The sequence below is a fragment of the Eptatretus burgeri genome, chromosome 16 (assembly GCF_056783735.1).
Source record: "Eptatretus burgeri isolate ZD-2024b chromosome 16, Ebu_testis_v1, whole genome shotgun sequence".
NCBI lineage: Eukaryota > Metazoa > Chordata > Myxini > Myxiniformes > Myxinidae > Eptatretus > Eptatretus burgeri.
In genome coordinates, this window is record NC_140976.1 from 20045348 (window position 1) to 20067824 (window position 22477).

General features: G+C 44.0%; 1 protein-coding gene across 7 annotated transcripts in view; it reads right to left on the reverse strand.

Moving 5' to 3' along the window:
* The window catches only part of NPAT (nuclear protein, coactivator of histone transcription), an 87862-nt gene that overhangs the window by 64716 nt on the left and 669 nt on the right, over positions 1 to 22477 (reverse strand). For 2 of the 7 annotated variants that reach the window (XM_085860683.1, XM_085860682.1), the window contains exons 2-6: positions 21560 to 21678; positions 13443 to 13503; positions 13288 to 13360; positions 13122 to 13159; positions 4094 to 4840 (exon numbers count right to left, since the gene is read on the reverse strand). In XM_085860683.1, the coding sequence (XP_085716809.1) occupies positions 4094 to 4840; positions 13122 to 13159; positions 13288 to 13360; positions 13443 to 13503; positions 21560 to 21678 (1038 nt within the window). Of the gene's footprint in view, positions 1 to 4093; positions 4841 to 13121; positions 13160 to 13287; positions 13361 to 13442; positions 13504 to 14791; positions 14878 to 21559; positions 21679 to 22224; positions 22362 to 22477 lie in introns of those variants that run through there. The other 5 variants (XM_085860685.1, XM_085860684.1, XM_085860686.1 and 2 more) reach the window with 5 other exon arrangements.

Below are 22477 nucleotides of genomic sequence, written 5' to 3' on the forward strand. Positions count from 1 at the left end.
CATCTTGTTGATTTCAATCAAAATACCACCAATGAAGTATCAAACAATCTCAGAGAAGCAGAAGACCAGCCCAACAAAATGGAACATCCCAGCAATGCAATGCTACAATCCAAATCCATAACACAAAACAAAAACCAAGAACAGACATGAAAACGAGACAATTTGAAGACAAGCAAGAATTGGGAAAACACCGTGCTGATCATTTCAAACAACAAACTCATAGATCGATGCTGTAGCCTTGGTTATACTCTTGTGTGCATGTCCCTCTCTGCTGTTTTGTTAACACCAAGTTTCTCTCCTTCCTGTTATGTGCTTAGCTTCTGGAAAAATTAACATTTGCATGAAGTCATGTTCCATGTTAGCGTAATGATTCACTCTGCAGCACAAAGTTGTTACGGTACAAAGGCCAAACCATCTTAATGTGATGAATATGAGCTGTTCAGATTGAAAATGGAGATCATGTCACGTCTTACTGTGCCGTACTCCAAGTTATTGGAGCATCAATGCCATTGCGGATTGTTTGTTTTGCTCTGTCACGTGGTGTCCGTTTATTATTGGTTCCATTATCAGCATGAGGAAGGCTATTCCTCATGCTGCAAACTAGAAAGGGAGAAATCTTTTTAACCTCCTCACTCACGTTTCTCTCCGACAGGTAATTTGGTTTTTGACGTCACCAGAAAACAGTCCGATTGCAGATTCTAAAGATCGGCAGTTGCTCGCGGAGGATGACATGGCCAGCACAGATGAAGTGAGCTGGGTAGTTAAAAACTTTTAATATCCGAGGTATGGTGCATGTGAGAGCTTGCACAGACATTGCAAACAGGACAAGGAAGTCAGAAAACAACAGTTTCCTCAAACACAGATTACAATGACATTATTAGACAATGGACATCATTATATCAGACAATTGAATGAACATCCCTCCTAATTGAACTCATTTGCTTCTCAGTAACATTCATTATCTGAATTAGGTATCATGCATAAGAAGTCCAGTCTGCAGAGGAAACCTGCACACAACCATCAACTTCCCTTCACATCCATTACCGGTGTCTAACCCCTGCATGTCAGCACCATCTGCCCTCATCATCTCTGACACGTCTGCATGCCCCCACCCTCACTCTGTCACCCAATTCAGTGATCTCCACCTCATGTTACCCCTTTCTGCTTCCCCTTACCCCACCCCCTTCAAGCTGAAAGCCGCAGTCTCACTTCAGGACTGGTCTCCCATTTCTGCCGCCCTCGACATTAACACGGCCTAGAAATTATTCCACAGAAACCTGCTCTCTTTAATGCACAGATTCATCCCATCTCCAGTTATCCTACCCTTCCGCCTGCCCATGGTACAATGCATCCAGTGGTGAGGCCAAACAAAAAAATGAGTTTGTTTCCGGTTCCCTACCGACCCATTGCTTTTATATGCGACCCTACGATTTTTGATGACAATTTGGACTCGGGCGCCGCCATTTTGAATCCCGCGTGTTACATCAGTGAGAGTTTCAAAATGGCGGCGCCCGAGTCAAACGTGCACGAGGACTGCTTTGTGGATCGGTCTTTTTACGGTTAGTTTCACCTATTGTGGTGGTGATGATGGTGACGGTGGTGCAATAAACTTGCAAAAATGCATGAGACTTGCTGTTAAACTTTTAATATATATATATGTATATATATATATATATATATATATATATATATATATAAATATATATATAAATATATATATATATATATATATATATATATATATAAATATATATATAAATATAAATAAATATAAATAAATATATATATATATATATATATATATATATATATATATATATATATATATATATATATATATATATATATATATATATATATAAATATATATATATATATATATATATATATATATATATATATATATAAACAATGCATATTTTCAGCATGCATGCACTGTTAAATATGAAGAGAAATTTAAGACAGAATAAAGTGCATTTTAGCAAGTCGAGTGCACCACCACCACCACAAAGGAAAATAAACATTTTAATCGAGTTATATGAATGTATTCATGGCAAAAAAAAAAAGTCAAAAAAAAATTCCCTACCTACCTACCCAATTTTTTTTGGCCATGCAATAAGAAACAAATGTTTTTGTTTTTTTGGCCTGAGGGGGTTGCTCTGAAACAACTTGCCTTCTCTTCCTGGAAGGCAAATCCGAGTGAAGCCAATCTCGGTGCATTCCACAAAGCCTGCAACAAGTGTGTCCACTCTCAGGACAGCCAGAAAACAATGTCTGTCCAACCTCAAGACTGAACTTTCAAACTAGTCTCCCTCGTCTAAAACCTGGTGGTGCCTTGCCAAGTCTATCTCTGGTGCATGCTCCCCTTCCATCCCCCCCCCCAGGTTTCTGCAGAGTACACACAGTCTATGGGTAACCCCATGCTGATGAAACTCCCAAAATCCAGGCTCACTGCTAACCTCCACTCATGCATTACTCTTTTATCCACCCCTGTGGAACCAACTTACTCAAGCTCTCCAATGTCATTTTCCCTCTCGAGCTTCAAGCCAGATGTTCACCACCATATCTAGTCACCACCGATCTACAACCATGATCCTTTTTCCCCTATTAACCCTCTGCAATCCCACCTCTGTCCAGGTTTCCCATTATTCCTTCCACTTATGTGATTGAGAGTTTGGGGCTGTACCCATCTTGTTCACCCTGTGTCCTCCTCATGCCCCTTATTTCTGCAAGTCTCCCTCTATTTTGTCCCTCAACCCTGCCGTTGATGTGTGTCCCCCTCCCACCCCAACCTCTTTCTACTGTTCTTTTCTTTGTATTACATCCTGGTCCATTTTGTGTTCCTGCTCCTCTATGAGCCTCCACATTGTATACAAAGAAAAATAACATACATATTTAAAATGGACAAATCAACAAAGCACATGGAACTTGACCATGGGAACCCAGCATCAGGAGTTAAGTACAGTCAGACCTCGACATTCGCAGGGGATAGGTTCCTGAAAAATGCCGTGAATGTCGAATCCACAAATGTCGGGCATTGTTTCAATGGGAGAAAGGGGATAGGTTCCCGGCGGATCGTGATTCAGAAGAGAAACGGGCAATACCTCTGGGTGCTCACCTGGTAGCAGTTGAATAAGATAACCAGGGAACCACTGCAAGGCGTGGATGACTCACAAAATATGTAATGAGAAGAAAGTAAATACCTGTGGAGTTTTTTTTAATGTCATGAACAAACTCTGGTAAATTACGGATGATAAACACTGTGGTCAAGTTTCATTAAATTTGAGCGTGTAGTTTCGAAGAAGGCAAATACCTCTTTTGGGGGCAACCCCCCTGGAGAACTCGAATTTTTTTATGGCATTAACAAACTTTGGTACATCATGGGTGGTGAAGGTTATGGTAATGTTTCATAAAAATTGTGTGTGTAGTTTCAGAGAAGAAGTTGAAAGAATTTGTGGACGGACAGACAACACGCCATCCAATAAGCTCCCCGGAACTAAGTTCCAGGTGAGCTAGAAATAAAAAAAAATCCTGTGAAAAATTGTGAATACACCCAGAGAGCCGTGAATGTCAAAGCAGGTCAGAAAAACAACAAATACGCCGGTGAAAAAACCACGAAAACGTGAAGCACAGGGCCACAAATGTAGAAGCGCGAATGTCGGGGTCTGACTGGACGCCGATGTGGACGTCATCCCTGGTCTACCCATTTGTTTTACTTACAGTCAATAATGACTTGCAATCCTGTCACTTGGCTTACAACCCACCATGGTTCTGTCGTAATCGCAGAGTGAGGAATGCTTTTGCTGCTTTTCTACATGCAAAACGTTTCATACTGGATCCAAGTCAGGAGCTCTCTATACGGCTTAAACATTGATGGCCATGCCAGAAAGTATTTTTTTCTTTCACAATCACAAATACAAGTAGTAAAAAGATTTAAAAAAAATATGATGCTTTAAAGGCAACACACTACAAAACTGGCATCATGGTGTTCACCTTTAAACTTCTGATAAGAAAAAAAACAAAAAAAAAACTATTTTCTTCAAAGAGACACGACACTTCTAGAAGACCAAAAACACAAGTAGCTTTTCCTTACCATGGAGGAGCCGTGATGCTGGTCCCACGGGCGTACCATCAGAGATATTTCCAAGGAGGGAGCAGGAGGACTTTTCTGAGCTTGCCAAAGAAGTGGGCATCAGTACGGGGCTATTCTTATGTACCGAAGTGAGTTGCAAAGTCGAAACCACGCAACTTGAGATGGTGTCAGTCGTCTGAGTAAGTGGTTTTGACACTGACGAAGTTGTGTCCCCAGGTGAAAAGCAACTGGCAGGTGAAGTAGAAAGAGCTACACATGTTCTTGATGGGATCGGTTCACTGCCACAGGATGCCAAAGAAACGATGGGGGTCAAAACAGAGCTCTTCCTGTCAAAACTCTGCTTCTCATTTTGTAACGAAGACAGAGAAGTGGATGTGGGTTGAGTAGTGCAAATCGATGATGAGCGACGAGGAGTTCGTATGGAAGGAAAAGATGAAGGAGTACACCGCAATGTTTCTGGAGTTTCATACGTAGGCAAAACATCAACATCACTATCGCTGTGGAAGCTGGTGCTGTTGGGCGACGGTGACAACTGCGTACTGCCACAAGCTGGAGAAACACTGTGGGCATCCAGTGAATGTTGAGATTCATGGTGGATAAAATCTGGTGAACTTTGGGATTCGACCTGTAACGTGTTGATGGTTCCCGGGTTGCCAACATCTAATGGTCGTCGAAATTCCAAGTGTGGAGTGCAGAAAGCCCTCGCACTGCCACCTCGTCGGACAACTCCTCCCCTTACTCTTGCTCCTCAAATGAGAAAGGACAAAAAAAAAATTCATTCTTTTGGGCAAATGGTCATTATAACTAGCTTTTATTTTTAAAATACTAAATACTTCATTAAATTATTCATTGTATTTCTCCAACTTAGCTATTAAAAACAAGACAAAGCATTTCACAATGCAGAGCCTACCCAAGGTATATGATTACATACATGACCGTTTTTACAGCCATTTTTCCCTGCTGTGCAGGGGTTAGGCTTTTTCTTGAGGCAATGTTTTTTTATGGCCGGATGCCCTTCCTGACGCCAACCCTAGTCGCCTCTTACGACACACAGGGATATGGTACACCTATTCTAACCGGGGCATACACCGGGACCAGTACACTGGTACTCACTTCGCCGACCTCAGATGGATGACAGGCTGAGTCAACCCCCTGGTGTTAATTCAGCAGCCAACGGGGCTTGAACTCAGGATCCTGGGATCCCAAGCCGCCACCCTAACCACTAAGCCAACACCAGGCTTGGTATATAGATTACAGTAGATCTTAAAACCAGTACACACTCACTCATTCAGTGACTCACACACAACACCAATAAAACAGCATTTCCTGTTCCTAAGGGAACATGTGAGGCTAACAAATCATCCAATCAATTCCCACATCCTTACAAATCACAGAGTGTATGATGACAATGCAAAGTACATTGTAAAAGTTAACTTGTATAATTGTTATTACCTTACATGTTACACCAGTAAAAGCAAGATAAAAACCATGATAAATAATGCCTCCGGCACCCTTGGTGCAGAGGCATAAAAATAATCTTGTCTTTAAACTATTAAAATGTTATGGTTAAATTCGACAACTTTGTCAAACTGTGCCTTAGGTCACACGAATCAAGCCCAAAGGCCTTGCAAGTGCACCTCAGACCATGGGGCTCGACTAGCCATCTCAAAATGCAACCGAGAGCGCTGGTCACACGAGTCGAGCCTGTAGCCTTTGCAGCATACCTAATGCTCAAATAGGCAGTTTGAGATGTGACTAATACCACCAGGGTGCGCAAGTTGAGACCGTGTTCTGGTGTGTACTACAAGGCTTGAGAGAAATGCTGCAACTGTAATCTTAAAACAAAACTTGCTGTGACCATGGATGCTGCATAGAATATGTGCATTTTTCACTTATTATGATTAAATTAGACACCTTTCTTCAAATTTAATTATGGTATAATAAAATAAAACTGTGGAGTTCATAGAACACCTTACACCACTGGGTGTGCTCTGGCTTTCAAAAGGAATTAGCCACTGTGGCTAATCCACGTTTCGAATGATTAGCCACAGGAGAAAGGAAATAGCCACATATTTTATTCAAAAGTTGTTTTTTTTTAGCAATATGAAATAATAAGTTAATTTTAAGGCGGATGTGTGAGTTTGATGCGTGAGGTTGGTTGGATGAACGACATCAGGGGAGGTGGTGATTGTGAGGGATGGTGGTGTGTGTGTGTGTGTGTGTGTGTGTGTGTGTGTGTGTGTGTGTGTGTGTGTGTGTGTGTGTGTGTGTGTGTGTGTGTGTGTGTGTGTGTGTGTGTGTGTGTGTGTGTGGTGGGTGTGAGTGTGTGAGTGTGTGTAGTGTGTGTGTGTGTGTGTGTGTGTGTGTGTGTGTGTGTGTGTGTGTGTGTGTGTGTGTGTGTGTGTGTGGTCGTTGTGCCTTTAGTAGGTGGTAGTGGGGGATGGGGGTGGTTGTGGACCAGGATTGGACCAACCTCATGCCAGTCAAACTCACTCATCCAACCAATCTCACCCAACAACTTTACTCATCCAACCAATCTCACACATCAAACCCACTCATCCAACCAATCCCACACATCAAACTCACTTCCAACCAATGTCACACATCAAACTCACTCATTAATACAACCAATCTCAACCATCAACTTCACTCATCCAACCAAAGTCACCCATCAAACTCACTCATCCAAACAAACTCATCCTACTACAGGTACTACTACTGATTGTGTCAAAACTCACCTGGCAACCACTAACCCAACAAAGCATGTAGCGCCGAATCATGTCGAATCATTCCGGAAAAAAGAAAAAAAAATTGCAAAAAATTTAAATAAAAATTTTAGACGAGAATCATGGGAATCATGCGTAATTTCGGTCGATTTTTTTTACTAGAAACTGTGGTGTCCGGTGTGCAGTGAGGCACGGAGAGACGTGAGGATTGTCGAACTCTGTTTATTGCCCGTCCGAATGCACACTACTGGAGACTACACACACGCCTCTAGCGGCGCGAATACCTATATGCCTTGCAGACACGTGACCACCACATTACTCCTCCATGCCCCACAACGCTCCCCGCATTGTGCTTTGCCCGCGTATGCCAATACACCACATTCCTCCCTCCTAAAAACATGAGTACAAAATGACCATTATAATGATAAGCAAAATCGGCAAAGCAAACTACGACATTAAAAAAAAACAAAGCGGAACAAAACGACATTAATCAAAAATCATAGGCACCACAACACAGAAAGCAACCAGAGCCAAAAATGGCATTAATCACGTGGCCGTGAAGCAAACCCAGATGAGACGGCACAAAAGAAAACGTGCTTCATCTGCACAACCTGCAACCCCAATGCCGCTGTGTTAACCTGGCACATCATTCATCCTTCTATCCCATCGCAACATATATCGTGTCGATGCGAGCGAGTTGAATCCCAAAATGCAGTGGACAGGTGCTCGAGTACTGAGTTGCATGACGAACCCAATGATGGCTGCAGACCACAAAAACCCTGGCCGTGTTAAAGATATCAAGAAGCAAGCTGGGGAGCACAGCATCACTACGCAGCCGAAGCGCCCCCAGGCGGCTCATGCTTACACGCCAACCGGCGAGGTCGCGGTGACACGGTCATCGCCCCGATCATCTCGACCTCCACTGTCATTGGTATTGTCACCTTCGGACCAATTGAATAAAGGTTCAACATCGGAAGCATCTCCTGCTCCGGGATCGCTATGCCCAGGCTGCAGGACTCGACCCAGGGCGTAAAAGTGTACGCCATGCACAAAACACCGTACCGGCAGTAGGTCTCGACCCGGGACGCAGGGGTCGCTTCGCACACCGCCATTGATGACCGTTATGATGGCCAATGACACTCGGCACACACACTGTAGACGTCCCTGAGTGTTCAGACCGCCGTCCGACTGACTGCGTTGCAACGCTCGGTCACGACCCGCACCGAAGACTGTGCGTGCGGCCGTAGGGGCTTGGTACACCGCGCTGACCTCCGGATCACCTGCCGCGCACTGGCCAGAGGCTCCGGACATCTCTCAGAGTATGTGCGACAGCCGACGCCGCTTCTGAGTTGAACTTAATGTCCTCGTCCTTTAGCCGTGGCATTGCAGAAACCATTCCTGAGGCTTGCAAATCAGAAATAAAACGATTTCCGAGAGCGGCCGTTGTTCACTCGACGTGAAGTCGCAGGCGCCAGCGAGACGTCTGGCTGCAAGACTCAACCCGCACCGAAGACTGCGCGTGCGGCCGTGGGCGCGCGAAACCTGCGAGGCGCTTCCCTGGGCTCCTGGCCAGGTGGTCCAACTCGAACCGCGCTGGCTGCGCTGAGTTTCCCGGCGCTCCATGCGCCTCACAATCCAATTGCTCCGGCAATGACTCCAAGTCAATACCGAGGAAACCAGGCACTCTGCACACGTCGATACGAAACAGACTCGTCGCCAGTGTGGTGTCCGGTGTGCAGTGAGGGTTGTCGAACTCTGTTTATTGCCCGTCCGAATGCACACTACTGTAGACTACACACACGCCTCTAGCGGCGCGAACACCTATATGCCTTGCAGACACGTGACCACCACATTACTCCTCCATGCCCCCACAACGCTCCCCGCATTGTGCTTTGCCCACAAATGCCAATACACCACAGAAACTAGTTTAAAACTACTAAAGTTGGTATATATAAGCTTGTACGAAATCACGCGCGATTCCCGTAATCAAAACATACAAAATGGCGGCCGTCTCAACGAAGGTTAAATTCTGTATTAAAATCACCCAAAATTCATCTAAAACTGGTTAAAAAAACCCACTAAAACATGGATGAGCTCATTAACCACAGTGGCTAATGGGTGGTTTAAAATATTAGCCACAGGTAAGGGGATTCGCCCTGTAGCGATGTGGCGAGCGGCAGCGCACACCCAGCACCACAATCTTGAGTAAAAGGACATGGCAAGGGTCTTTCAACTCTTGCTTTATGTTTTATACTAAACAAACAGCACTCGGCACCGTTACTGTGCCCTCAGACATGAGATGGCATGCATGTTTTATCAAAGTACAGTCATGCACCACTTGACAGGGTTACGTTCTGAGAAATGCGTCGTTAACTGACGTCGTCGTTGTGCGAACATCATATTTTTATTTTCGTTTTCGAACATCGTACTTACACAAACCTAGACACCTAGGCTATATGGTATAGCCTATTGCTCCTCGGATACAAACCTGTACAGCATATTACTGTACTGAATACTGTCGGCAATTGTAACACACATCCAAGAGAGATGGAAGACGCGTTAGTTTTACCTTTGTGCTGTTTATGACGGCCATGTGTGTTGTTAGCAGCAGCTTCCAATCTCCTCTCGCATCGATTATATAGAAAGGTGAATAAATAGCGTTTGGATTTTAAAAATACGTAATCATTGCATCGATGTTATAATTTATAAATGAAGAAACAAGCACCTGTCAATTGTAATATATATTTTCGGAACAGTGTGATTGTTTTAACAACATAAAAAGCTTCACTAAAAATAAATTTGTGTTTTAATTTCGACTAACAACGATTTATTCGTGGAATTCTTCAATTCAAAGGTAATTTACTTGCTTGAAGGTAAACGTGCAAGCATTGGTTCAGTTTGAAAGCCGATTTCCTTGAATCCCGATGTAACACGACTGCTTTTTTCACGATGACATTTTATGGACCTCAACGATCGCATTATAACGGGGCCACACTGTCGTTTATTATCATTATGAAGTATTATGTACTGTATAGTGTACATAATTGTACGTGCTATTTTTATATGACTGGCAGCGCTACGTCGGCTACATCACTCGGCGATAGGAATTTTTCAGCTCCATTATAATGGAGCTGGCAGATCCGTCGTATATGCGATTATGGGACCACCGTCGTATATGCGATCTGTCGTTGCCCGAAACGTCATTATACGGCGCATGACTGTACTGCTAATCTAAAGTTTTTTTTTTTAAAGTGCCAAAAAGATAACTTGTGTTGAAGTGTACAATTCAACTGAAATAAAAGAAGTTTTAAAGGCCACAAAAAATTTTTTTTTTTGAGAGGTTTACTGCCGTTGATGCAGTATCTTTTACACCAGCTTATTTAACATGTTTTAACATGTTACATTAGTTATTAACCTCCGCCATCGAAGATGGACGGAGGTTACTATTTTCACCCCTGTTTGTTACTTACGAAATCTAAAGATTTCGTTAGTATATTGATGACTTCCGTTTCTGTTTGTTACTTACGAAATCTAAAGATTTCGTAAGTATATTGATGACTTCCGTTTCTGTTTGTTTGTTACTTACGAAATCTAAAGATTTCACAAGTATATTGATGCCTTCCGTTTCTGTTTGTTTGTTTGTTTGTTTGTAGGCACGATAACTCGAGAACGGAAGAAGCTACCAATGTCAAATTACACCACGTGATTCAGGAGGGTGATGGCTAGTGCTGATTAGATTTTGGTCAAAATCGGTCAAAGGTCAAGGTCACAGTGAGGTCAAATATTCGATTTTTGATGGTTTGGTACAGATAACTCGAGAACGGAAGAAGCTACCAATGTCAAATTACACCACGTGATTCAGGAGGGTGATGGCTAGCACTGATTAGATTTTGGTCAAAATCGGTCAAAGGTCAAGGTCACAGTGAGGTCAAACATCCAAAACATTCGATTTTTGATGGTTTGGTAGAGAATCATCGTAGAAACTTCTGGTTTGCGTCGCTACCTTCTCTCAAGACAGCTTTTATTAGACAAGGTCAGAGGTCAAGTTGACGATTTCGTAAGTACCAGTCTATGACTGCTTGTTTGTTTGTGAACAGTAATTCAGAAAAAACTCCTGGACGGATTTCGACGAAACTTGGTGGGGGGATTAGGTATGGTCCAAGGATCATGCCATTAGATCTTGGACCTGGGCCAAAGTCCAATATGGCCGCTATGGCGGCCATTTTGAAAAAATATTTGAATTTTTGTTTTTGCATTTCTACATGTTTGAAATGATTTCCAACCAAAAAAAAAAAAAATTGTTAGAGAGAAAAAAAAATAAAAAAATTTTGCAACTTTTTCAAAAAAAAATTCGATTTTATTTGAAATTTTTTTTGCATTTACACATATTTTAAGTGATTTCCAACCCCCCAAAAAAACAAATTTTTCAACTTTTTTTTCAAAAAAATGGATTTTTTTTTGGCATTTCTACATACGTGTCGATCTAGTTTAGTTTATTCAATCGTGGTTCAGTAGAGTCTGATCCGTTTTGACCTACAATGAATAGGATATCAGGTTCACTTAAGTGACCCAGCAGTATTGGTGACGGAGGTTTTGCACTCTACAGAGTGCTCCCCCTCTAGTTCATGCCTGTTGTTTGTGTCCTTTATGATGTCATTAAAACAGTAAGTTTCCTGTTTGGAATGATTTTCAATTTTGTTTGACTACTAGAGTAAAATAATTAACTTACCATATTTTCCGGTGTATAAACCGCAGTTGTGTATTTACCGCACCCGTTTTTCACCCTCAAAAGAAACGAATATATTGATCATTTTATTTTCTGATCTAGATCTAAATACGTTTGTACATTAACTTTGTATGGAATAAAGTGACGGAGGTATCAACATGCTTACTCCCATGTCCGCTTAATTTCGTCTCGCAGCCTTATTCTCATTTTCAAGAAGTTGAAGAGAGAGGAGGATACCAAGAAGATTTTTTATTTTTCCTTCTTATTTTTTAATATTATAAAGCCACCTCCTCCCAAACGATGTCCGATGGTATCTCCTACTGCACCTTGGACGATCCTGTTGTAATCTGCAATACGAAGGAAGCAGGAGAAATGCCACAACACCAAGAGCGATCCGTTTAACCATCACTCCAGCCACGAACCACGCCTCCTCCTCCGTCCGTGTGATGACCTCATGCCGTCATCCGCAGCACACATGATAGTGTATTCGATATAATGTACAATGAAGCTAAACACAACAGATCCAGCCACAGATCATCGGAAGATCGACCTTTCTCATCCTCCCGCTCTTGGTGTAGGTCTTCTCGCCACTCATTATCCAGTCAGACCAGCAGGGACGTAGCCCGCCCTTGAATGGCTTGTTGATGGACACATCGAGGAGCTGCAGGAACGACACCATTCCGCCTGGGATGATGAGGAGATCAGTGTTGGCCCAATGGAGCAGCACTTTGGTGTCGTCGGTCTTGTGACAACTGAATGTATCCAGGACTAGCATGCTCCGTCGTCGGGAGCGACAGCCGTCCGGCCTACTACTCCAGACCGTGCGCACTCAGTCCTGGACCATCCCTAGTCTATCCACTCCTTCTGCTGCACACGAACAATGACGCCGGATAGAAAGTTGTCTTTGGGCATTGTCTTCCTCTTCCACACAACATACGCGGGAAGCTTGCCACCATCTGCAGTGCAGGCGAGCATGACGATGAATCGGTCCTTCTCGTGACCAGTAGTGTTGATCGTCACATTGCGCTCACCTATGCAATCAGGAAGAGATCCTGCACAATTTGCTAATTCAAACCCAAAGCACTGCGAAACTGCAGGTTCGTTTTCTGATTCATGTTATACAGAGTTCAAAATATAAAATTAAATTGAAATCAAGTAGTTCCTCGATCATAGACTGATGTCTGTAGACAGACAGGCAGCGTGAACCAATTGCTAACCCCGCTTATCACTTTGCGTGGGGTAAAAACTACAAAGACGTTTTAACTGCAGTGTTGCAAGGGTACACAGAGCAAGCATGTTAGCTCTAAGAATTAACAATCTATATTAAAGTAGATATATATACACCCTCACATCCTCGTACACGCTCACTCACACAGACCAATTAGAATAAGTTCTCCCATCCGGGCAAGCCGAATAAACTTGTACTGAAAATATGGAAATCAAAGAAATATAAACCGTACATCTCAAAACATTCTGCACAATACCAATTAATGTAATGGCAGTTGTACACATGAAAAATCACAATTAAAATAATAATAATAATAATAATTAAATAATTAATATATTTTAAAGGTACCTCCTTGGCCTCTGAAGAGAAAACCCTTCTGGCAATTCCTGAAAACAGATTGAATTGTGTGGAGGGGTGGGGTGGGGGTGGGGTGAGGGGGGGGGGCAAGAAATCAAAATTCAACTGATGACTCGTTTGGCTCTGAAATTGTTTTTTAGCATTACAAACAACTCACTTGATCCGACCGATGTCAAATTCCAGCTTCTTCCAAAGGGAACAAAGTGCATTCGTTGTATCAGTCACAAGCTCTGTGGATCACAACGGTGTGGTTAACTCCCTCTTCGAGAGATGGAAAATCCTAATTACACTGCATGCAAACATGAAGCATACCTCTGGCCTTGATTTCAGCATATTCATCCAGAATTATCTTCAGGGAATGGCCAAACAAGGACTGAAAACAACAACATTGCTCTGTTAAAATAATGCCACCAACAATAACCCACTACATCCCTTCTTTCCTTTCCATTCAGCCCAAATAAGACTTCTGCTCAAGCTAGGCACGTTTTATGATTCTCATGGACATGTAATTTCCTCACCACCCACCAGAAATCGTTTAGCTGCCATTCGTGCCAATAGGTCACCAACTTCATGTGGGGGAGTTCGGCAGGAAATTAAAAAAAACCAAAATACAATTCTGAGCACGACCACCATGCTGATGTACTGATGAAAATTAATGATGATCTTAACAAAACCTTGAGAAACATTATTTCACATGCAGCAAACTATCTTTGCATCCCATTTGATTACAGTTTGAATTTGGAACAGTAATTTGTGGATAGCTTGTACATTCCCTTCTTTTGAACATAATCAAAGTCTGTGTTTGTTCCCATTCAAGTATTAAGAATAATACCATTATTATTATTTTGTAAGCAGCCTTGGGCTGCTGGTTGCATCATTTTCTGGAAGCACGGATTTGCTGCTGATACAGTGCCCATGGTACCAGTAATCTGGTACTCATTTTGCCAACCTTGGAAGGATGACAGCTTGACTCAACCCACCTGGTGTTATTTAACAGTACGATCGGGGCTCAAACTCAAAACTCCAAGATCTTAAGCAAACCACCTAAACTGTTAAACCAACTCCAGGCTTCATAATACCTTTGATAGTTCTTTAAACGTTCTATTACAAAGCAAATAATAATGGAGGCGCACACTCTGAAAGAGTTCACAGCAAGGCAAGAAAGATTCCAAGGTGAGATCCAATACTGGACAGATCACCACTCTGCCACAAAATTTGAAATGATAACCGGTGCCGGTGATAACTCACCCTGGGATCTTTAACAGCCACCAACAACCATCCCTGACAAACGGGTCCTATGGCTTAATGTACTTCCGATTGGATTGAAGATGCACACATTTATGCATTGCCCTGCATGTGAAACATGACTGGGATGACAGTTTATAGCTGGATTGAGATTGTAACCCAGGCTCGACAGCTCAAAGGTGAGTGTGTGTATACCTCCAACATATCCTGCCAGCACATATTCACTCACTAGACATATGCGTATATTTATACTCGTATAAAAACCCATCAAGAACGACAGGTTGGAATCATTTTATTTAAAATATTCAGAGACTGGAAGATATGATGTTTTGTAGGAAGAAGCGTTATTTTAAAATGCTACATGTATACGTTACCCTATTTTCTTAATCTTCTGGGACAGTTCATTTTCAGCTCACCTAGAAGTCGTTCCAGGGAGCTTATGGGATGGCGCATCGTCCGTCCGTCAGTACGTCCGCAAATACTTTCAACTTCTTTTCTGAAACTACACATAGGATTTCGATGAAACTTTTCCACAACGTTCATCACTGTGTATGCACCAAAGTTTGTTCAAAAACAAAATATATATATATATATATATATATATATATATATATATATATATATATACATATATATATATATATATATATATACATATATATATACATATACAAACATATACAGTGTGTTCCAAAAGTCACCTAGGGATTTAGAAATTAAATAACATTTCTGTTTTTTTAATAATTTATGATTATCTTTAAACCAAAAGAAAATTTACAAAATAGAGATAAATTTGCTTTATTTATGAAAATTGATGCAGCTTGGATGTCCTCCATTTTGTGCTTCGCAGAGACAGCATTTTCGATAACAGCGGAAAATAACTTTGGCGGCAGCCCTCGAATTTGTGCACAGATGTCGTCCTTGAGCTACTGAATTGCATGGGGCTTATTGATGTATACACACTCATTTAGGTAACTCCAAAGAAAATAATTGGGAGGCGCAAATCAGGAGAACGTGATGGCCAAGAAATTTCTGAATTTGGCGAAATTATTCGGTGTCCATGCTCTTTGGGTGAGAATAATTGATCGATGAAATTTAAAATAAAACTCCACGATTTTGGTTCTTTGTTCAGTTGTGAATTTTTCCATGGGAAATTTCCAAATGTTAATCTAAATTCTGAAAAGAAAAATACCCCCGAGCAGGAGTGCTGGTCATCTTTGCCAGAGGTCGAAAGTAACTCTGTGCCAGACTGGAATAGGGGCAGTTCATAAAGTACGTACGCTCGACTTCCGGGTTTCAAAACCACCCACCCCCCTCTGTATGCAGGCAAGTGACCACCCACCCACCCCCATATGCGTCTCATATCACATCACAATACTTGAAGATTACAACGAACTGTAGATTTATCTCAAATGCATCAGTAATTATTAACTACGGTAATACAGTAATATGGAACAATTATTGACGTCCACGGATTCAACATCACGTCGAAAATGTTCCTGTGAACGGGGATATTTTTCCCCCTCGCGATGACGACAGGCTCACCTTCATCTTCTGAAACGCTTTCATGTAGTCACACACCACTTTCATAAAGTATGTATGCACCCGTCGTACCACCCACCCCTGTATGCAGCCCGTTTTAAACCACCCACCCCCCTCATACATTGCTAATCGCTTGCAAAGCCAGCTGTTCCTTATGAACCGATGTTTGTAAGTCATGACGATGCAGTCCTTAGCGGTGTAATTTACCTTTTTCTTTTAATATCACTGCACGTCATTTATGAAAATAAAAGTACAAATTGACATTCAAGACAATGTTAATGTCATAAATGAAAGTAAGTGTGCATATAAACTTGTGTTCCATTGTTTTAGTTAAATCTAACAAAAGCTTCAAATGTAATATTTGTCTTGGAGAGTTCCGGTTCTTAAGTTAATACTTTTTTTTGTATGTACTTTATGAACGGCCCATACGGGGAATCAGAGCGAAGTTTGAAGGGCTATAAAATCGGAACGAGAGCAAATTTCAAAAAAATGGCCCGTGTTGTTCTCGATAATAGTCCGTAGTATCTGAATCACGAATAACATTTGATCTCCCTTGATAAATGAGGGAAGAGATACGATTTGAAATCGACGATTTTCGCAACTTTGACAGCCTCGTGACGTTGACCTCGACCTTGGACGACCTTGAAAGTTATATCATTGTGCATGTCTCATCGACCTCTATCCATTCCACTATTGGTTATTTGTCTCCACTCGGTTTGATTGTGGACGGACGGATGTACGTACGGAGGTACGGACAGACTTCGAGACTGTTATTATTAGGTCATCTCTACTGAGATGATAGAGATGACCTAAAAACAACTTATTAAGAAATCAGAAATGTTATTTAATTTCTAAATCCCTAGGTGACTTTTGGGACACCCTGTGTATATTGTTACGGCTGTGGAAATTCGCAATACACCATAAAGGGTCCTTAGATCAGTTATTACGCTAAGTTTATGTGCAGATCGGTCCCCACCGTTGTTTAAAGGGAATTTATTCGTGTTCACCGGGCTGCGACCCTTTGAGATAGCAGTTTTTCTCTATCTATCATTATTTTGAGCCACCATTGCAACAAACCTCCACGCAAACAACAACCGCCACCACCAACTATGCCACAACGCCAACCACACTCATACCACCCCCACAACAATCACCACCATCTTCTCCACGACGCCCGCTTACGAACGCCATCCTTCACGGACCACGGTAAGACGGTTTCCACGGCGGAAACCGTCCGAGAAGGATTGGCAGAACAAAAGCTCTTGTGAAGCCTGTGGGGTTTTTTCCAGCCTATTTTCCCCGCGCTTGGTGTGAAGGGAAGGGGGAAGGCAGCTCGCTGCCGATTGGTGGATGCACGGCGTGAGGCGGTCGGGGTGAGGGAACGCCCCTTTTCGGGAACCTTCTCGAAGGGAGGCGGAGCCGAAAACGGGGAGGAGCGAAGGGCGGAGCCCCGCGCTATATAAGGCGGACCGCACGCGGGGCTCGGGCTCGGGCTCTCTGTCTCTGTCTCTGTCTCTGTCTCTGTCTCTGTCTCTGTCTCTGTCTCTGTCTCTGTCTCTGTCTCTGTCTCTGTCTCTCTGTGTCGGGGTGGCCTTCGTCGTTCTTTGTCGTCGAGGTCTCTCTCCCTCCTTCTCGTCTTGGCGTTGAGCGACCTGTCGGTGAAGGCGCGGGCTGGTGGCGAGCCCGGGCGACGCCTTGGAGATGCAGACGGGAGGCGCAGCCCTGCCGGCGGTATGGTGCAAACCTGCGCGTCTGGCGAGGAGTGCCGGAGAGAGCTCGCCGACCATCGCACCACGAGGGTGCAGGTAACCAGCGTCGGTCTCGTGGGCCCATTCGGACATCCACGGCCCACGGCCATAAAGGTTTACGAACCCCGTCTACCCCCTTGCCTATGAGGGGGCCATTTCTTTTGTTTTGTATGACTGCTGTGGCGCCGTGTCTCCCTAAGTAAACCTGTGTAAGTGACTGTGCTTGTAAATAATAATTGTAGTCGGTTATATTGCTTTCTATTTGCCTTGTTTCTGTACATTGCATGACTGCCTTGACTGTATACGTGTTGTAAATAAATGTCCTTGTGTGCAGCATATCCCGTTCGTCACGTCCTCCTTTCACCACATTGAAAGTGCCATCTTGCATCGTGGAATGAGTAGTGGGTTTTGAACACCCGAGTAAAGAAGAATCTGAACCGTCGAGGTCGGCGATAACACCGCTCGGTTATCCCTATAGCACGGAACGAACCGCTAAAGCGGTTCATGTCCTAAGTCGACCTGCGGCGTGCTGCAACCCCTCGGTAGGTTTCCTGCGCGGGTATTTAGGAATATCGACATTCGGCAATTCACCCTATTTAGCGCGGGTGGAATGCGGACTGGGTTGTGGTGAGGTTAAACCCCCACCCGTGTCTGGCTCCTGGCGGTAGTTCCAGGAGGGTCACGACTGAATTATCCATCCGGTGGGCGACGCGGCTGCCATTAGAGGTACGCGGCCGATCGCACGCCACGCGAGCCAGAATTTGTAACAATATCTATATGTATAATTTTTTTTAAAACAGCCTCTAAGGGGGTCTACCGGGGGGGGTTGCCCCCCAAAATAGGCATTTGCTTTTTTCTCCGAAACTACACACACAATTTCGATGAAAGTTGACCACAACCTGCATCACCTGTGATGTACCAAAGATTGTTCACACCAATAAAAAAAAGTTTGGGTCTAAGAGTGTCGACATGGGGGTTTCCCACCAAAATATGTATTTGCCTTCCTCTCTGAAACCGCACACAATTTCAATGAAACTTGACAACCTTTATCACCCATGATAAACCGAAGTTTGTTCAAAAAAAAAAAAATCCAAAAGTATTTACTTTTTTCTCCAATTACATATTTTGTGGGTCATCCATGCCTACCAGTTGTTCCATTGTTATCTCATCCAGCCACTACCAGGTGAGCGCCCGGGGTATTGCCCCTATGTTTACGGTACAGCCTCGCGTGCCAAAGTCTGAAGCCTCGATCCAGCGTCAGGTGTGCTTATATCGTTATTTATTGGACAATCAAGAGACGTAAATGAACACTCGTTTTACTCCGCACATGTTGCACATCATAGATAGCGAATTTCACCTCCCTGTGACTTATATTTATATATAAAAATAAATAAAGAGCACATTGGTGATCAGCAGGGCAGAGACTTTGTGCTCGTGTGACGATTGCTGTGATGGAACTCGATCTGTGCCCTGCTGCATCAAGGTAGGAGGTTCGATTCAGTTATGTTAACGAGCCTAATGTGGTCACAAATAAACGACTAGCAGCATGTTGTCCTGATGAGCCCACAAGGGCGAAATCTGCATCGATATCTCTGTTTTCAGCTATTTGTGACCAGACGGATGCCTCTTAGTTTGAAGGTGATGTTGTTGTGCAATTTATGCACACGTCATCGTCAGCGTGCCTCTTTCGTTTATTGAGCATATTGTTGTGGTTGACCAAATTCGCAAACCACCATTCAGGTCCCTTAGGTGAGATATCTCGGTAAGTATATGTGTAGTTAGGCCCAAACCCGTTGTCTAGAGGGAATAAATGTCATTCATGCGGGCTGCGACTCTTCAGGATAGCCGTTTTTCTTTTACTATCTTTATTTTGGACCAGCCGCCATTATTACCACCACCAACCACGTCTCAACAGCCATCACAACAACCACCAACCACAACGCCGCTTCACAATAACAACCACCAACCACAACGCCGCTTCACCACAACCGCCACGACCTTTACCGTCACAACTCGCCACCATCGCATCACCGTCATCTCGCGCCACTCGTGGGCACCGATGCTGGACTCGTGCGGGGCGCGCACCGAGCAGCGTGTTCAAAAACATCACGGACTTTCCGCAGAAAAACGGATCAAAAACGACTCACGCCCACTTTTGTTCCGTCCAATCGGTGAGCGAGGGGCGATTTGGCCCCGCCTCCAGGGCGTTGGAGGGCGGTCGCTATATGCAAATTCATGGATCAAAAAGCATTCACGCCCACTTTTCCTCGGGCCAATGGGGAGCCAGTTAGAGAGGTGAAAGGTCGGAGGCAGAGGGTCAAAGAAAAAAGAGCGAAGCCACGGGGCTTATAAAAACGACTGCGTTCGTCAGAAGAGGGCAGTTCGCAGTTGGGAGTTCGCAGTTGGCAGTTCGCAGTTGGGAGTTCGCGGAGCCAGTGAAGAGTTGGGACGAGTCAAGAGAGGAGACGGAGAGGGCGATCGGACGAAGCTGTGGAGAGGTGGCGGCGGCGGCGAAGGCGGTTGAGGGGGTGCTCGTGTCGGATTCGGGGAACTGCGGAGGGAGAGGCCGGCGGCGCGACCGAGGTCGTGGTGGAGACGCTCGTCGCGGGACCCGAGATTTTGCGAAATCCTCCTTTCCCCGAGCATCAGCAACCCCCTCCTGTTTCCCCCCGCGCTGAGATAGTGCGACAAAAGGGGGCCCCCTTCCCACCCCCTACCAGACACTGTCCGCAAGGCCCGCGGAGTTGAGGCACCACCGCCGCTCCGCGTCTCATCATCAGACGGGTAGGCCCGACACGGTCTCGGCCCCAGGCCCGCCTACCCCCCTCATCCTGGAGGGTGGTTCGCTTTTCATTTGCTTTGGGAATATGTGTTGTCGGCGCCGTCTGTGAAGTAAAATTGTATAAGTGTTGCCGAGTGCCCGGTAGTCGGATAGATCTGCATTGTTGCATTTGCTTTTTGTCTTCTTCTTTTACATGTGCTTTTGGTGGAATTGTATATGTGTGCTTTCCGTTCATCGCGAAATAAATGTGCTTATTGTTGAACTGTTTTCCCGCTTCGCTTCGTCATTTCTTTCATTGAATCCCCATCTTGCTTCACGTAAAGGGTTGGTCGTGGGCTAAGACGCCCGATAATTAATCGAACCGTCGAGGCCGACGAATAACACCGCTCGGTTATCCCGATAGTACGGAACGGGTCGCTTAAGTGGCCCGTGTCCGAAGTCGACCTGCGGCGAGGTGCGATCGCCCGGTCTACCCTCCGTGTGGGTACTTAGGTAGGTCGAATTTGGCGAGCAACCCTATCCCACGCGGGGGCCGATTGGCACGATCGCGGTGAGACCGAAAGGTCCACCCATGACTGGTTCCCGGCGTTAGTCCGAGAGGGTCACGACTGGATTGTCCGTCCGGTGGGCGACGTGCCGTGATTCGAGTGACGTGGCCGTCCGCACGCCGGCGGGCGCGAATCTGCAACAATATATTATATATATACATATATTATATATATATACATATATTATATATATATACATATATTATATATATATATATATATATATATATATATATAATATATACACAAATGACATTGTATTACAACAAGTAGTGAATGTGGCATCATTGTGCATTTTCCTCACAGATAAGAGGATCAAACCTATCATCACAAACAAAATATCTGAAGGTAGTAGCTCAGTAATCCCAGCTGTACTTACAAGTTAACAACACAGTTTGTAAAACCCATAGTCTCCATCGTGTTCAACATTCAGATAGAACCACAATTTCAAACTCTGTACTATCTCAATCATGCTCAGAATATGCATCGAAGTCGCACGGTCAGAAACCCATCTTGGAACAAAACAAAACATAACGTTGGGCAAATAAGTTTGAGCAAACTGACCGGCAGCGAGAATGGAATGATACCCTCTCTCCTCGCAAACTCGGCATACTCAGCAAGATACGGGCTTTCTTCCACAAACGTATGGCAAGTGTTGGTAAGCTCTTCTTGTTGCAGATACCCTGCCAACAATGCACAACGGGACATAAACTTGGCAAACAGCTGCAGGATCTTTGACCCCAAGACAAGATCAGCAAGGCATGTCATCAATGACCCCCCCTCCTCAACCCCCAAAGGAACGAACTCAAGCCAAGTCGAAGAGTTGCATTGAATCTGGTGGGTGAACGATGTCGCACACCAAAGCACAACTAAAATGGGCTCATTACTGCAGCGTGTTCTTAAAACGAAACCCGAAGGCAAAAAAATAAACGCAAATAAACAACCAGCACAATCAAAACATCTGTGCGCGCATGAAACCCGAATAAAAACACTTCAACATTAACAACAACGTTCCGAAAACGCTAACTAAGCATAAAAATCTGTGAAATCGCAGAAATCTCTCAGGGAAAAAATTTAATAATAATGTAAAGCGCGCCAAGGATGTCTCGACTAGTTTAGGCCGCAAGGTGTACGCGTCGATTATGGCACGGCTAATTCGTGTAACGCGCCGGCAAGTACATTTTGAAAAGGAAGAGATAATTTTGGAGAAGAGATGCAAAGGTATTTACCCAGAACCAATCGAGCCACGTCCGACGACAGGATCATACTGGAACCCGAACGCGCAGCCTCGGATAGCGCCTCGCTAGGCCGCCCGGATCATGAAGCCCCACCCCCTTTTTGCAGGACCTTCAAATTTATTAAATAAATCCAGCGATTTCCTCGTTATTTAATAAAGTTTAATCAACTATATTAATCGATGATCAATACCACGGAATTACCAGAAGGCAAACTATTCTACAATGCAAAGGTAGATGTGGGTCC